Source organism: Lepisma saccharinum, chromosome 4, assembly GCF_977018435.1.
Source record: "Lepisma saccharinum chromosome 4, izLepSacc3.1, whole genome shotgun sequence".
NCBI classification, from domain to species: domain Eukaryota; kingdom Metazoa; phylum Arthropoda; class Insecta; order Zygentoma; family Lepismatidae; genus Lepisma; species Lepisma saccharinum.
In genome coordinates, this window is record NC_139232.1 from 35,720,249 (window position 1) to 35,739,095 (window position 18,847).

At 34.1% G+C, this 18,847-nt stretch overlaps 2 protein-coding genes across 2 annotated transcripts in view; one reads left to right on the forward strand and one right to left on the reverse strand.

Annotated features, from left to right (window-relative positions):
- LOC145986417 (centromere protein S-like) overlaps positions 1–18,847 on the reverse strand; it is a 710,010-nt gene that overhangs the window by 417,047 nt on the left and 274,116 nt on the right. The gene's annotated exons all lie outside the window — the stretch shown is intronic.
- LOC145986416 (multidrug resistance protein homolog 49-like) overlaps positions 1–18,847 on the forward strand; it is an 89,827-nt gene that overhangs the window by 27,158 nt on the left and 43,822 nt on the right. The window contains 2 exon segments of the mRNA XM_083120405.1: positions 1,454–1,600; positions 4,090–4,194. Of these exon segments, the coding sequence (XP_082976531.1) occupies positions 1,454–1,600; positions 4,090–4,194 (252 nt within the window).

The window sequence follows — 18,847 nt, forward strand, 5'->3', positions numbered from 1 at the left end:
GAAAAGACTGGTGTAATAACATTTCATACCTATGTACCTACACTAAACCTACATGCAGAAAATTAGTTATTGGAATAACTACACAAAAGTAAGTTTTATTTGACTTTTATTATACACCTGCAAAAATGATGTGACGCACGCTTGGTGTTTCTCTGCTTCTGCATATACTGGATGTGAATGAAAGAACCCTTTCAAAATTTTCTTCACCCCTATAATAAAACATAAGGGCACACATCATTTCATGTGAGTTTGGTTGTCTATGGGCAATTTGCCTGGTTTTTATAAGCAAAGTTCTTATTACCCCAAAAATTTCTGCAAATGGGTTATTAGAACATTGCGTAATTTGCTTGATTTCGCTTGGGTATACTAGATTGTACATGTAACTATTAGAAGTTTTTTCTTTACTACATTGTAAAATGGCCTGTAACCTTTCAAATAAATCATAGAACACTGATTTTCATTCACACATATTTGCTTCACAGCTGGGAAATTGAACTTTATGAAAAAAAGACGTTAACTTGGGATTTTATTTAAACAAGCATTGATAACTCCAGAAGAAGTAGAGCTATTGTGTTCAAATTTGCAGGGTAAATGGGACATTTATATATGATGTTCTTATTACCCCAACAGCAATCTAAAGCTATTCAGTTGAAATTTCTAACTTATGTTCCATTAACCCCAAATGGGGTAATTGGAACAATTTTATGGTGTCATGACAATTATTTTTTTTGGACGAGTATTTGCAATGCAGGTATGGTCATTATTTTTTTCAAAAATATGCAAAAGATGTCCTTTTAAATGGTAGAAATTTTTAAAAAATCCATATGTAACTTTCTGAGTAATTTACAGTGGAACTTCTACAGGCTGTTTCCTGTTCTAATTACCCTGGTCTCCCCTATTAATAGTTAAAATTTTATTGTATTCTGGGATTCTTCTCCAAAACAGAAGGCACCTGTCTTTATTCAATGTGTCCCCTACTGATCCTTCCACACTTTTGAGTGAATAATTTTTAGGGTATCTGTTCTGACCAAGTATATTAAAAAAAAATATTATAAATATTTTTAAATATGAAAATGCCAGGAAATATGTAAATACATGTACTTATTGAGTAAAATTAGTAAATATATGATCACTGAAATGCACATTTCAGACTGTATATGGCATGAAATGTACGAATATATGCACTTCGTGTTTAATGTACTAAAGTATAACTTTGTGTGTATGGTTGAGTGGAAGAAAAGGTTCAGCATGGCCTTAACTCCGCCATTTAAAATAATAAATAAATAAATAAACATTTGACTGATTTGATCTGAAAATGTTAACAGAAAAAAGCATGTAATTACATAATTACCTGGGCCCTGATAATAACACTGTAATTTGATGACTGTAACTGTAAATTTTATAACACAGAATAATCTTACAATATATTTTTTTAATTGTGTGCATGCTACAGGATGAAGAAGAATACAATGTTTCCTTCAACAGAATTATGTCAATGAATACAAAGGAATGGTATTGTATTTTAATTGGATGTATAGGTTCAGCTGTTGTAGGTTTCAGCACACCTATATTTGCTGTTGTGTTTGGCGAGATATTTGGGGTAAGTTCTAAACCATATTCATCCTGTAACAACCAAATTTATGTACACTGATTTTTAAAACTAGAGCTATATTTAATATATTCTCACTTGTTTTACAAAGCCATGATTGATTCACTTTGTGTTGACTGTTTTATATTTGTTCTGGGCATCTAGGGCAAGTAAGCACAAGGCTTGAGGAGATGTTTCAGTAAATATTATGTCTTTATGTCACTGCATGGTGAGTAAGTGCTTTCTTCTGGATTCGATTTCCAGAGAAAGAACATTTTCAGTGGTCTATCCTCAGAATAAAGTGAATTTCAAACAAACCTTGCCAAAAATGAAAGAACGTAAAACTACTCTATAAAAACCTATTTAATTACACTATAAGATCATCTCATGATATAAAATGTAGGTACATCAGACCCATCTGCTTGTTTTGCCTATTCGAGCATAATTCCCTCAAGTGAAAAAGCTCTCAATTCTGTACGCTAATGGAGAAGATAATATGATAATTAGGTTCAGGGATTGATAAATGTGGTAGTAAGTTAATATACTTGAATAAAGTATTTACTTATCTGGGGATACAACATATATGTTCAGACAATTACCACTTGGGTACATGTGTTATATGCTTCATTCATTCATTCAAGTGGATAGTGGCAGTGGACACCAAAATTAATAGAACCTTCATAAATCAGTTTTTGTGGATAAGTAAGTGCTTTATTTCAGTAAAGCAAAAAACTGAAATATTGTATCCATGTTCAACCTTTACCCAAATGGTAAAGGTAGAGATAGAATATAATATTAAAAAGTGTAAACATAAAATAAAAAAAAATAAAAAATGCTCATCATGCACATTTCATACATTTGTTTTTCTGAGCAGTAATCACATGAAACCAATCGGAGATGACTTATACATTTATTTATGTAAGTAGTGAAATATGATGGTCATAGAAATAACACACTTTACAGAGAAAATAATGCAGTAGGTTTCTTCAGGAATAGTTCAAGTTTTCCACATGTGCTTCATCATACGAGGAACCATTTGGATAGCATCGGCAGCTCCGTCAATAATTTGCATACTGCAAAATCCACTTCACTATCTGCGTGTAATCTTTGCATCTTTAGAATCTTCTCTAAGAGCACCAACAAACTGAAGCTAAATGACAAGTAAGGGCTGTAAGCTGGGTGGTGCAGAACACTCCTACTCTCTATCATTGTCAGCTCTTATCCCTCAAATATGTGTTTGACCTAAACATGCAGTTCTTTCATTTCCTCATATTTTTCACGAAAATTCATGTCCAATCAGTCAGTGTTGACTATCTATGTTCATGGGTGCTTCACACCTAAACCTTACTTTTCTCTAGAACCAAAGTGTGTTTGATTGAGTTATGTTGAGTTGAGTTGGGGTTTTAAGTCCACTTTATGCACAGTAAGGTTAATCGGGACTGGACTTACAGTTTAAAGTGGGATCTGAACCACTATGTGCCTCCACCGGGTACCACTTGGGACCCCTTGATTACAAGGTGACGACGCTTTCATTTTGCCATCGGGGAGGCCTAAATTGAGTTATGATCACTCCACATGCAAAGGGATGTCACTTGAAGGACAGCAGATTGCTTGCTGTGGTGCTCAAAGGTTTCAAGAGATCATATCTTGTACAATATTCCCTCAAGGTGGTAATTCTGCATCCCACATCATAGAGCTGAGTAAATAATAGTGATATCGGTATCAGAAAGTAAAAGTTGGAATATCGCCGATACCAGCCAATACTTTCCATAGATTCTGGAAATATCATGGGGCCCATAAAAATGTTGTGCAACTTTCTCCAGGAAAATGTGCACAAATGCATAAGTTTCTTAATTTTTGCAATAATATTTTGGGAAGAAATGGATTTAAATGATTGTCCTTGAAATTATGAACATTTTAAAGCAAAATTCTTGTAAAATGATATGGTATAGTTCCAATGAAAAACTAATATATTGAAATTTATAAGTATTCTGAATAACTTTGAATTGTTACAATTATCAAGCATCATGTTGGTGGAAATCAGTAAGAGTATCAGCATTGGCATCGGTATCAATTCAAAGGTCCTGGACCATGGCCGTGCATCATGCTTTGGGCTCCAGTTACGGGACACACTCCTGAGAGGAAATTAGGAAGCTACGAATGAGTAGTGTAACCCGGAAACCTAGAACAACAACCAGGGTTAGTCGTACTGACTACACATCATCCTGTAACTTGGCAGGTGGGAGTGGGGCTAAGACCTACCTACCGACTGCTGGTCCTGGCCCTTACAGGTTGTTGTGCAATGGGCTATTTTTTAATATATTATCAGTTCAAAATGGTATCGGGTCAGCCCTAATTATTATCAATAGTAATGTACACTATAACATCAGCAAACTGCATATGCAAGGTAGTGAAGATGATTTACATAGATTAATAAACAGATTAACGAAAAAGAAAAAGAAAAACTCTTCACATTATTTAAAGACTTCTCATTTTTATAGGTTCTTTCATTGGAAAAACCTGAAGATGTAAGGTCAGAGACAGACAATTATTTCATTGTATTCTTATTTATTGGAATCACTGCTGGTACAGCAACCTTTCTACAGGTATGTAAAATCCATGGTGATCTATATGATGACTGTATATCAGGGTTGGCATGTTTAAAACACATTTTGATACTTGATGTTTGATAGTTTGTAGTTACTTGCATGTTTTGTAACCATATCTTTCATTCAATGGTGTCATTTTGTTTACTGTGCATAGAAATTTGTTCAGTGGTTGAAAATGTATATCGAATTAACAAAGAAACATATTGTGATGAATACCCATAGCTCACGTTTAAAACACCTGGCTGTGTTTTGTTTTACAGATGATTAAAATATTTTTAAAATTCAATACTACATGGATGAAACCGTTTTGTTACTCACTTAACACACTGCCAAATTTGCACATTCCTATGTCAATATTTAGTTGCATTCACGATCAAATCAAGGATTATCTATTACAGGAAGAGACACTGAGCATATTCTCCATTGACTTGTGCGAACACTTTTCTAAGGCCTTAAAACCACAGACTATTCATACCCAGTACAAGCAGAGCCATCTGGTGGGGGAAGACAATGTATTCGAACAGTGAGGAACTATCGATTAATATGCATATCGACGTTTGAGCTCGATACTTGGAAAGCAAATCAACTTTTTTCATTGGAATGTAATAAATTTAAAAAAGGAATAATTAAAATTGTGGAGTGTAATCTTGGATTGTCCAAAGGAAATACCTAGAAAATATTCTAGTTTCTTATACATTTACTAAACATATATGTATGATATTGGGTCATTTTCTGCTTTTCATAAAATTCAAGACAATAAACAACATTTTAATTCTTACACTAAAAATCTTACTTGATGGTTCATTATTGTAACTGATTTCAGGATTTTTCTATTATTTACCTTGGAGTTTAATGATTACAATCCACATGATATGCAATGAGATGAACAATAATAGAACCGAAATATCTCCCCCTTGCACTAAAATAACAAACTACCCATAACGAAGCACATTTACCACAGAAGAAATATTGTACTGTGGAGTTACAATCAAAATTCATTGTATGCAAATATAGAGGAAGAAATAGCCACATAATGTCAAACTGTAAGAATTTGTAACGTTATAATGTTGACTATATACGTTCTTTTTATTTGATTCGTCAACATTAAACTTGCACATTGTCTTCTTCTTACTGCCATTAATTAAAAAGAATTTACTATTCCAAAATGTTGTAAATATGTCTAGGTTTTTCTTTAAAGCAATAACTATTCAAGAATGCAGCCAAAACTCGTTTGTAGGATACAAGAAAGATTAATTTTCCAACTAAACTTAAATTTAATTTTTCACGAACTTAAATTACACACACACATAAAATATGTAGAGTTTCTACATTTGCTTAGAGCGATCAAACTAACCTGTGTGCTTTGAGACTTCTTAAAGGTTGGTATTTAATCAATATAGAAGGTAAACGACGCATGTGAAAGTTTTGTAATGAGATATCTACGATAAACACGAATACACAATTCCTAGCCTATTCCATATTATGCTTGACATAAGACATAAAACACATCTTTCACAGCACCAGGCTTAATCACAAAACCAATCACCACTGAATTCCTAAACATTCCAGGAATAGCGTAAGGAAAATCACAGAAGCTTTGAAATTCTCCACAATGAACCTAAAATGTGGTTCAGAAAGTAAAATTTAGCCACACTAAATCAAAATGTACTTATAACAAAAACTTGATCCATGATGCGTTACTGTAGGTTAGTCAATAACCAACTTTGAGAATAGCGAAATGTGTCACAATTTTCTATGAAAGTCTAAAATCTTTACAACAGTTCATTAAAACTTTCAAGTGCTTGAATATGTACGACGTAACACAGTACTACATAAATTGAATACAAATATACTTTATAATGTACATCCCTTAAATTTATACGATCATTTTATGAGTTAGTCTCTGATCATGGACTAATGGCAACCTCGACAGGGATGTTAGTTTTCGTCCAAGCGGTTAGATGGGGCTAGCAACTTCAGTCTCCAACGGAAATGTCGTATAGCAACTTCCGTATTCTCTTAGTGATCTCCGCGTTCGCCATGGCTTATAGGGCTGGGTTATCCTCATATATATAATCCTTGATCAAATGTCGTTTTTAAAAAAACAAGAAATAAAAACAGTAGCTACCACGTGGACTCACTGGAGCACTGAAACCTGGCAACTGTGGATTTTTTGAAGCTTCTCGAACAGCCTACATGGAAGATTGATTTAAGACTAACATAAATGTGTATTTTAAGAAGTTACTCAAGTATTTACTTTATACTAGGAACATATTCCATCCTTGGATGATTAACAGGTTCTTTATTAATCATTATACTTAGAAAATAAGTCATCTTGTCATCATGTTTTGAACATTTTATTTGTTTGAAACATGTTTTTTTCTGTTCTTGTTTAAAACACTGCTTAAAACAAAACAAAAAAACTGTTCGTTTTGTTTCTTTAAAAAAACACAAATTTTGCGAACCCTGCTGTATATTAAGCCTTATGCACAATACATTTTAATCAATTTTTATTATTAAGCAATAATAATAATAATAATAATAATAATCACATAAACATGGAAATTAACTTCTAGGGATGAATAGACAAATATGTTGAGCTTTGATACCAAAAAAGTATTCTCACAAAACATACTCATTGTAAATACTGAACATATATGAAGTAGTAAATATTCCAAGAAGGAACTGTATAATTCATTTACCTACTGAATTAATGTTTGTGAACATGAAATAAATTGTATATAATAGAAATTTAGTTTACAATAATTTTAATTATAAATCAAAATGCTGTTATGCGAGTGAATCATTAATATGACCTATTTCTACAGGATACTACACTAATAAACTGCTTATATTTCCAAAACCTTCCAAATTTAAATTTTTAATGTGTTTTTTATTGTATCTATTAAAAAACACAAAAAGAAACATTTTTAATTATTGAATAAAGTAAGACTTTTGATAGCTACAAAATAGACGACTGTGAGCTAAGTGGTGAATAAACTGTGGTTGCCGGACAATAGATTTTGTAAATGAGATTCATGAAAGAATAGGATTTATTTACATGGCTGGAATGGGCCACCATAAAACCGGGCAAAATCTTGCTGTGACCTTAAGTCTCGACGCCCTTCCGAAAACACATTTGGTGCCTTTTTTCTACTGCTCACAATCGGTCACAGATATAGAAGTGTGAATAAATGTTTTATTGACTGATGTGTTAACGTCTGATAAGTTTTTCATTTTTTTTTTTTTTGCCATGATCCTCATAGGGACCTTTAGGGACCAAGGCACCCCCCCACCCAATTCGTCAAGAAGTATAAAAAATATTATTGTTGTCAATCTTGCTCCCCCTACCACCACATCCCTATATTTATGCAAAGTCGGTGCCTGTGGTGATCCTACTTACCGGAGTTGGTTCTGTAGCTGTGTACACTGTTTATTTGATTTGTTGACCATTTATGAGGTGAATAGAGGAAGTATCCTGTTCACAATCGCACTAGTTGTCAGTTCAATTTTGCTTGTGATAGTTTGAAGTAAGTATTTTCATATAAACTAATCAACATAATTTTATTTTGTAGATAAAGCATTATCTCATACTGTTAGATAATACTTTAGTGTAATGTTCAAAATGAGGGGCTAAATTTCACTCGAGTCGTGTTAGGTTCTGATCTGGTCCAAGAGTCTTGTTGTATATAATTGCCCTGTGAAAGTATTAGTGCCCTACAACATGATAATTTAGGTCTGTTTGCAAATAAAAGGATGCAGTAAAAATATTCTTGCTTGATCAGCTCACAACATTGCGATTAACGGGCAACGTAATTCCACTAGGTGAGTGAGACAAAAGACACCTTGAACAGTCAACAAAACTAGGGTGGGGGATTGGGGGCGAGAAAATTTCCGGAATTCAGTCAATTCATTGGGTTAAGCTTTTCAATTGCCTTCACAGGCAAGAGTCGAGAGTATAGTGAAACATAAAATCCACTTTACATGTGGAATTATTGTTCATGTGGATTTTCTTTTTTTTATTTTATTACATTCCACTACTTGTTTTAATATTAATAATGGCTCAAGTACTTTCTGTATGCAGAGTGCTGTTTTAAAAAAAAATTGCAGTGAATGAGAATTTCCTGTTACTTCTTTCGAAGCATTTTTATACTACATACATTATTGCATATAATAGGTATGTAGCATGCCCAAGGACTAGGGTGACCATAATATTTTGACCCAAAAATGGGACATCTCAAGAAGATCAGTATACCCCCTCCCCCCTTCCTGAAAAATCGGTTAAACATAATTAAAAAATTAATGTTATAATTAACATATTATTATTATTATTATTATTATTATTATTATTAAAGGATGGATCACATAAGTGATGCATCATAAACAATAAGTGAAATGTGATTACCTGTGTCAAAGGGTGTTAATTATATAATTTCGGCATGACTTACGCAATGTTTCTGGTCCCTTCTGATCAACCTTTGATGTTAGTCCTACACTGAAATTGAAGAGTACCAGAAGTATTTATGTTCAATGAGTACCAATGTTCTTGAGAGCAGTTTTATTCTTCACTAAAAGTTTATAAATCTCCCCGAAAACCTTTTCCCACATATCACACACACAACATGAGATTTGTCTTGTGAGTTTGTGTCAAGATAAAGGAATTTAAATTCTTGTTGCAATTCCGCATTGAAACTGCATGTACGCTTCTTGGCCATGCTTATTCACTGCTCTACAAATAACGTAACACACACAAAACAATAAAATATATTATTTTTAGGATGAAATGTATCTCAAATTTAGACTTGGTTTTCAAGATAACTACTAGACTTTCATAAAACGGGACAAATGGTGGATTTGTAATAATATCAACGGGATGACCAGGGCATGCTTCTAAAATGGGACTGTCCCAGTCAAAATGGGATGTATAGTCACCCTACAAAGGACCAAAGATTTACAACCTATCAGAAGGGTGCAGCAATGAGAGGAAGGAATGCCCCTGCCTATAAGTCACAAAACAGCAAATATTCTTTTACGTGAATTTAAAAACTTTCTGAAATTATTCCAGAACAAAAACAATTTAAAAAATTAATAGAAATAATGGCAAAATAATAATAAATATTTACACACATTACCAGTTCAACAGAACACATCCACAAGTGCAGTACAAGGCTACTATCACTTGGAGCCGAAGTGCAATGTTGCTAAGTTTACGAATTCGGGACTTAGAATTCTTTCGGGGCGGTCAAATAAGATGTTGCGAAGTGTACATTCAAATTTTATTATTGGAGTTAAATTGATGTACATTTAAATTTTAGTGAAACAATCTCACACTTGTTCTATTGTTATGTGTTGATAATAAATATCTCTTGAATTTTTTACAACTACTTCTAATAGACCCTATATAAAAATTGTATCTCAGCCTTTACCGTAATGCTAGGCCATTACAATCAATGATTTTTTGGGGGTACCCTCGAAAATAAAATTTGACACCACCCTATTGGTGGTCCCAGTCCAGCTCTAATTAAGCACATTAGTTAATGTTTAATTGATGAGTTAGCGTAAATGTAGGATGACCATAATATTTTGACCCAAAAACAGGACATTCCCAAGGAGATCAGTTTTCCCCCCTCCTTCCTGGAAAAATTGGTTACGCCTAATTATAAAATTATTACTATAATTAACATATTGTTATTATTTATTAAAGGAAGGATCACATAAATGATATATCATAAACTATAAATTAAATATGATCTCCCGTTTTCAAAGGTATTAATTATTTAATCTTGGTATAATTTACATAGCATTTCTCCTCCTTTCTGATCAACCTTTGATGTTAGTCCTGAGCGTAAGTTGAGTAATGACAGAAGTACAGCATGTCCACAAAAATATTCCGTGATTATAAATGACCACAAAATTTTAGTTATGTATATTGAAATTTATTAACACTTATGGAGAATATTGAGGACCTGTCAGCGAAAATCATTTTCAATGATGAAGCAACATTCCACATCAATGGGAAAGTAAAAAACACAATGTTAGGATTTGGGGGACCCAGAATCCACATTTTGTTTTGGATGTTGAACGTGACTACCCTAAGTTAATGTGTTCTGTGCCATATCGAAACTGAAAGTATATGGGTCATTTTTCTTTCACGAGGACACAATCAACGGTATGAATTACCTTGATATGCTCAGTGACTGACTTTTTTCACAATTAGAAGAAGAAGAAGACAATGAATTTATTTTCTAACAAGATGGAGCACCTCCTCACTGGCATCTTGATGTTCGGAATTTTCTAAATGATAAACTTCAAGGAAGATGAATTGGGCACTCTGGAAACAAAGATGCTGTGTTCTGCAATTGGCCACCGAGGTCCCCTCACTTGTTTGTCTGTGACTTCTTCTTATGGGGTCACATAAAAGATCTTGTATACGTACCTCCACTGCCTCAAGATCTGCAAGATCTGAAACGTCGTATCATTGCCGCCATCGGGACAGTCACTGTAGACACTTTGGAATGCGAGAGTGGGAATATCGCCTTGATGTTTGCAGCATGACACGAGGAGCACACGTTGAGTGCCACTGAGGTAGGTTGTTATCTATTAATTTTTTTGAGTTTCTGCTTCTAATGGCACCAATTTTATATAAATATGAGTACCAAGAGCGATGCTATGCTTGTTTATAATCGCAAAATGTTTTTGTGGACACACTGTATTTAGCAGAAGAAGCAATCTTCTTGAGATCAGTTATATTATTCATCAATTGTTTACAAATCTTCCCGAAAGCCTTACCCCACATATCAGACACACAACTCTAGATTTTCATTGTGAGTTTGTGTCAAGACGCAGGAATTTTAAATTATTCTTGCAATCCCATAAAGAAACTTCATGCGTATTCACTGCTCTACAAATACTGGAACACACACAAAACAATGCACCTTTTTTAACATGAAATGTTTCGCAAATTTAGACTTGGTTTTCAAGATAATTTCTAGATTTTATAACACGGGACAAGTAGTGGCTTTTTAATAATATGGAAAGGACGACCGGAACACCCTTCTGAAATGGGACTGTCCCGGTCAAAACGGGATGTATGGTCACCCTATCTAAATGTCATTACTTTCAGTATTACACTTGCAGTTTTATTTATGTAAAATAACAGGCTTCACATCAACATTTTATGTATTCAGTTGAAAATTACCTACAATTAGTGACACAGCATAATTTTCAGTCTAAGATCTCTTAATGCACAAGAACAACTTCATTGGCACTACACCCTGTTCAATGTTTTTCAGTCACTCTATTCTATGTTGGGCATTTTTCTCCATTTATTTACTTTCATCTTCTCAGTTCTTTGAGTGCACAATCTTCCCACTTAGTTTTTAGCCTTCCTTTAGGTCTTCTGGAGAAAGGATTTTCAGGTGGTTACTTTTGCTATTGTTCTATTTTCAACATTCTTTCTACATATCTGATTAAATGCAATTCATGGTTCAGTCTCTCTAACAAGTTTTTCTTTATATAAAAGTATGTATATTTGATTAAAGATTCAACCTCTTCATTAGCTTTTTCTTTTTCACACTTCATCACTGATATTAGTCAGGGCCAATTACACAGGCCTGCGAAATTGAAGTTGTTGAAAAATACAAGAGACGTGTACGCTGAGTATTATGTTAATGGGTGTGCTGATTTCGAAAATGACCTCCATTTTTTTCCATCACGTCAGGATTTTTTGTACAATCGATATCGATATTTTTGCTAAAATCCTATGTAAAAAGGAATTTTCGCGAACAATTTTGCATGCACTATCTGGCAACAGTGGTTTTGATCCATTTAAATCTATGTAAAATTGATGCTTGGTGATGCAAATTGATTTATTAGCAATTGATTTTATTTTGTATAGGTTTAAATGGAAGAAAACCACTGTTGCCAGATCGCACGAGCCACCTCTGGTCGAGAGAAAAACACAAAGTTCTCTTGCGTTTACACTTTTAACATCCCATTATGGTGAAGTTTCTAGAAAAAAAGCACCAACGTATTATGTTCATTTGTGTTTATTAAGGTAACGTACATAAAATAGACGATTGACCACGAGGAGCAATGTATGTGTACATGAACGTTTGACACAAATTGTAAACTGAACAAACAACAAAACCAAACACAAACAAAGTTTATATTTACGTACGTACCCTTTTGCCTTTGAAACTTCTTTTTGACGTTCTTCTTTTATGTGCAATCTCAGGCCTCTCTTGTGTTAACATCCAATAGTAGTCGGCGAGCATGTTCTTGTTCCGTTGTCCTTGATATTTGCACTCCATATATTTAATATCTTGGTGGAACCTTTCACCCTGTTCTTCGCTGACTGCTCCTAAATTTTCGGGGAAATAGTCCACATGTGAGTGAAGGAAATGTAGTTTGACACTCATGGAGCAACCCAACGCTTGAAATTTGTCCAGCATATTCATAACAATTGCTTTATAGTCAGGATCCTTGTAATTTCCCAGAAATTTACTGACCACATCTTTGAAGGCAACCCAAGCTTCTTTCTCCGTTGTTGTCATGCTAGTCTCAAAGTCTTTATCCTTCATGAGCTTGCCGATATCTGGACCAACAAAGATTCCCTCTGTCAACTTGGTTGCAGATAAACCTGGAAACTTTTTGCACAGGTATTTGAAACAATCGCCATCTTTTGGAATAGCCTTGACAAATTGCTTCATTACACCTAATTTGATATGCAACGGGGGTAACAATACTTTTTTGGGTCAACTAAGCTGTTCCGAATCACATTCTTGGTGCCCGATTCAAGATTTTGTCTTTTAGCCACTCTTTCTTGACCCAATGTTGAGTCTTTGCACGGCTGTCCCACTCACAAATGAAACATGGGAACTTTGTATATTCGTCTTGTTGACCAAGAAGCATGGAGATAACTTTCAAATCACCGCAAATGGTCCAACCGTGGTCGGCATATTTTATTTTGTTGAGGACGAGAGCCAGGTTTTCATAGTGTTCTTGTAAATGTACCGAGTGTGCAACTGGTACAGATGCATACTGGCTTCCGTGATGAAGAAGGACAGCTTTCAGGCTCCTTGTCGATGAATCTATGAACAGCCTCCATTCATCTTTATCGTAGGTGATATTAAATTTGCTCATCAATCCGGGAACATCAGAACAATAGACCAGGTTCTCCGCTTTCTCAAAGTACTGAACAAAGTCTTTTTCTCAATTCCTGTACCAATAAAACGTGGTTCCTTTGGCCAATAAATGTTTTTCTTTCAATCCGAAGCCCAACAATTCAGCTGCCTCTTTCGAAAGGCCCAGATCTCTAGTCAGATCATTAAGTTCAACCTGAGAGAAGGGCTGAGGTGAATCGTCTCCAGAGGGCTTATATTCGGTATCGGAGCCTTGACCGTCTGGATGTTCCGAGTCTGGAGACTCTGAAGAAATGACTGGTAATTCAGTTGGAGGCAAAGGCACTGGCACATCAGGTACATGAGGAACGGGGCGTATGGCCGATATAATGTTCTCAGGATAAGAGATTAGCTTGTGATTTTTTCGGTTATACCCACGGACATGGCAGGCACAAAAGTAACAATCATCACAGTGGTTTCTCGGCTCCCTCCATGTCATAGGAATTCCAAAGCGTAAAGCAGTGTTCTTTCCGTTGAGCCATAAGCGTAGATGAGGAGCCCACAATTTGTCCTGGTCTCAGAGTTTCATGCCAAAATACGCAAGATAAAGTTTTCTTACATAGTTTGTAATGGTCAGGCAGGGAGGAAAGCTATTCCACTCCGAAGCAACATATTTATGGTAAATGTTCATACAAATCCACGTACAATTAAATTTTTCAAGAAAACGTGACGTGATAGACAGTTTTCTTTATTTTTTTTTTAACTCAGCACGACAAAATACATAAAGTTCACCTATCACTTCCCTTGTATTTTTTTCATCGCAGGCCTGTGTTATTACCTGCTATTATCTTTGAAAAATCAAAAATTTTGTTTCATATTTTTCTTTTATCATCATCCTGGTTTCATAAATTTCACAGGTTTTATGACAGTGTTGTAAAATCTCATATGTTTAATTTATGGGTCATTCCATATCAAATCATCCAGAATTTTGTGAAAATGTCACCCACCATCTCCGATTTTGTTTAAATTCAGTATACTTATAGAACTTTTCATGCTGATTACAAAAATGACAACTTTTTTGAGATTGGTCAAGGGGTTCAGAAATTACGCGTTTTTAAAAATCTCCCTGTACGCCACATGCGGCTCCACTTTGAATGACACGCATTAGGCTATAAATTATAGTATCTTCTCTCAGGTTTGCCGTAGAAACTTCGAGTTTGATTTCTTTTGCTCAGGATAGTGTAAGCTTTCATTTAAATAAGGTTTCTGATCAGTGTATCAATAATCATGAATTTTATGTATAGTTTCATGTATTTTTTTAGAAAAATAAATGACTAACTTCAAGAGTGAATTTCGTGCAATGCCCCCCTTCAAATTTCACCCAAATTTTATATACAGGTAGCTGAGAGTGAGTACTAATGCTTGATGGAAAAATTGGGATGAGCGGTTCAGAGACAGGGTGATAAAAAAATCATTTGCATTAAAAGTTAATCTTATTTAAAATACTTATGTATTTAGCACAAAGTCTGAAGTACAATATGTTTTGAGGTATAATATTCAAAATTTCTGTTCACTATGTGTGAAGGTAAGCATATGCTTAACCTGGTGGGGGCAAAGCGAATCATTTTCGCTATCCAAAATTTATAGATTAATTAAAACCTACAAGTTAAATATATTTTGTGAACCTCCTGGCACTTGAGGAACAAACAAAAATAGAGTAATTATTGTGATTCTTCACATGTATTTAGCAAATAATCTTTGACACTATTTTTATGGGACTGAAAACTTTGATTCTCTCAACCAAAGAGAGTTCCCGAGTTCCCAAGTTACGCCCATGAAGATAGTACCGAAAAATACTTACTCGATTGTATTCTATGCATTGCCAAAATTTCATGCACTATAAATTGTGCCGTTCACATTTTCTGTTCCCAACTGTAAAAAAAATATATCTGTACCTTCTCTGGATGCTACGTAAAAGGATTTTCTTGGAATTGCTGGCCTGTCAAGGAAGCTATGCTTTGTTGCATGCTAACTTCATCCACGCTTTACTTCAATTCATATCTACTTGTATGTGAAAACTTCAGTGTTTTAGGTGGACTATCGAGGTAGGAAACAGTCATCGTTGAAGGAGTGGATCTTTGGATTTTGTTGAACTTGGAATGGAAGAGAAAGAAATAGGTGCAAGTGGAATCAATGACACCATATTCAAAATACCGTGGTCAGCATACAAATGATATCTTAATTAAAATCGTTCAAGCATGTTTCATCATTTATTTGCAGTAGTAATGTAGGTATATGAAGACATATGGATTATGTACTAGAAACACAATTGTAATTTTTACACAAATCAATGATCATTAACTGTAAGTTTCTTTCACAGTAACTGTAAAGTAACTCAGTTACTTTGAAAGTACCAGTAACTGTAACAGAGTTACTTTTTAAATGAGTAACTGAAACTCTGTTACTTGTAAAATGTAACTTACCAAACACTGTAAATAGCCTGTAGCCTAAGTTCAAGATAGTGCATACTTAATCTTCCTGGTGCTGTTGTATAGTACTTTGCAATCGCTGACACATTGTACTGCAGGTTGTCATCATTTCACCTTACGTGATTCATAAGAAACTTATGCCTCTAATACTATTAGTTTTTCTTGTATGTACGCATTGCTTGCATGATAGAATTATTTTCCTGTAGTTTACGGTTATTACAAGCATAAGAAAACAGTTTTTTCTTTGTGACGTTTCAGGAGAACACACGCTCCTTTCATCAGACATTTATTTTCATTTTGACTAAAGATACAGTTATAACAATGGTTAGTAATTTTTAAACAAAAAGAATCTGTTATATAATGGATGTTGTCAATGTTACATTGTTGTAATATAGCAACTTAACTGTGAAAAAAGCAGTCTATTTTATTTTTATTTTAGATTTTTTTTTTTTTTTTTTTTTTTTTTTTTAATTATGAATCCCAAATATCATCAGGTAATTCAAATTCATCATTGTTTTCACAAAGTCTCTTGATGTTTTCTGTTACATTAAATTTTAAAGATGGTGGCTTACTCCATTTGTGAAAAAGAAAACTCCACACTGGATCTATGTTACCATTTTCATTATTTAATTTATTCCAGTGTTCTTCTGCAATGAACGAGGCTTCCCAGACATTCAACTCTGTGTTTCCCGTTAATCTTTTTAAAACCCTTCTCTTTTTAATCAAATGCTTCTCTTCGATGATATGAGTTGACAAACCTGTTCTTGGGTTTAGATTTATAATGTCCAAATCATGTTCATGCCATCTTATTGCCATTTTCCTTGCTGTTTGTCCCACATAATCTTTTGAACATGAACAACTTATATTATATATTCCTGTGGTTTCCACATCTGGTAGCGAGTTTCTCATTTTGAATTCATTAAATGTACATTCCAAACTTCTTGGTGATTTAAAAACAATTTTGAAATTAAAACTTCTAAAAATTTTTGCAATTTTATGTGAGAATCCCTTGTGGAATGGAATGCACACAAATTTCTTTTCAACAGATTTTTCATCTTTGTCTGTATTTCTCTTTTCCTTTAGTTTTCTTGCAACTTGTTTTTTGATTTGGTTTATTCTGTTAGTGTGAAAGCCATTTTCTTTTGCTATATTAAAGAGCCTTTCTTCTTCATTTTTGATATCCTCATTATTAGAACATAGTCTTTGTGCTCTCAGGAAAAAATTTAAAAATATGTTATCCATTGTTATACGCGAATGTTCTGATTTGGCATGGATGTATTTTTCCCCCGCTAATTTTTTTCTATGGACTGATGTTTGAATTGTTGAGTCAGTTGTCTTAATTTGCAGATCAAGGAAAGAAATTACATTGTTATTCATGGGTTCGCAAGTGAATTTTATGCGACGATGTGATTCATTTAACGATTTAAATGCGTCCATGATGGTGTTCTCATTTTTAGCAATAATTAGCACATCATCTACATATCTGATGTAGAGTTTGATATCCGCACCTATCGCATTAACAATTGGAGATTCTATGTAATGAAGGAAAATGCTGGAGATGATTCCGGATACTGGGTTTCCCATTGATAGACCATTATTTTGCTGATAGATTTTGCCATCAAATATAAAGTAATTGTAATTTGCACATACAGTAAACCATCGAACCATTTCCCATGATTCTACTGGGTTAACCTTCATCTCAATAAGCCATCTGTGTAATGCATCTGTGGCACCTTCTATTGGGACACTAGGATATAAATTTTCAACATCAAAACTTGCAATACGATACTCACTATTCCAAACAATATTTTTTAGTTTCTGTTTCACTTCATATGCATTTTTAACACTGAATGGTGTTTGTTGTTTAATTATAGCAAGTCTTTCAACTAAATATTTGGATAGTTTGTATGCAGGATGTGTGAAAGTTGCAATGATGGGTCGTATTGGAGTTCCCGGTTTGTGAGTTTTTGGTAGTCCAAAGGCAATCGGCAGGGTTGAATTTTTGACAATGAGTTTTTTCTTCATTTCTCTTGGTATCGTGATACTGCTTTCAATTACTTTCTTTACCTCATTTATTATTTTAGTTATAGGGTTTCGAGGTGTTTCTGTGAAATTGTTTAATTTGAAACATTCTTCCATTTTTTCTTTATAGTCCTTAATTCGGATAAGGACAGGTTTATTTTCCTTGTCCGATTTTATTAAGAAAATGTCGTTTTCTTTCAACCAGATCTTGAAACCATGAACTTTTTTTCCCAACCTTATATGCTCTTTCTCCCGTTCTGTGTATTTTGGACCTCTGTTAGTTCTTCTGTTGTATTCAAAACTTAAACGTTCATCAAGAGCATCATGTGTGAGACTTCGTAATTTTCTTTTTTCCTCCTCATCATCTAAGAAATTCAGTGCTTTCTCTATTGAAATCACGAAATCTTCCTTGTGTATATAAGCACTACCAACTGAAAATTTCATTCCGAATTGAAAAATTTCTATATACTCATCAGGTACCTCAATATCCGTAAGATTTATAAATAATCTGTTGTCAATGTTCTTAGTTTCTATTTTACCAGTGACATTAACTGCTTCCCTTCTTTCATTGTTGTTGTATATAACTTGTTCTTCTTGAATTAGCTGGTAGAATTTCCTATCAAGTCTCCTTTCTGAAAGCTTGCTGTAGTGTTCTACAACTTGTTCTGTAGCTCTGTTTACTTTATCCCATATGAGTGGGTGCAAAGAATTTGACAATGTTATGTGGAGATCATATGTCTTTCGAGAAAGGCTGTCCAATTCTGAGTACGAGTCCCTGATTAGGCGTCCTATCATTAACATTTGTAGCTTTCCTTTAAATTCACTGGTGTAGGTATTACGAGTTCGAACTTTCCACTTCAAAAAATTTGGCACTATATTGTTTAACTTGCATCTTCTCAAAAATCTGATTCTCTGAAGTGTCGTTTGAATCTTGATTTGATATTTCTGGAATGTACGTACCTCTCTCCCCGTAATAGATGAATAATAGTTTTTCTTGTATGTACGCATTGCTTGCAT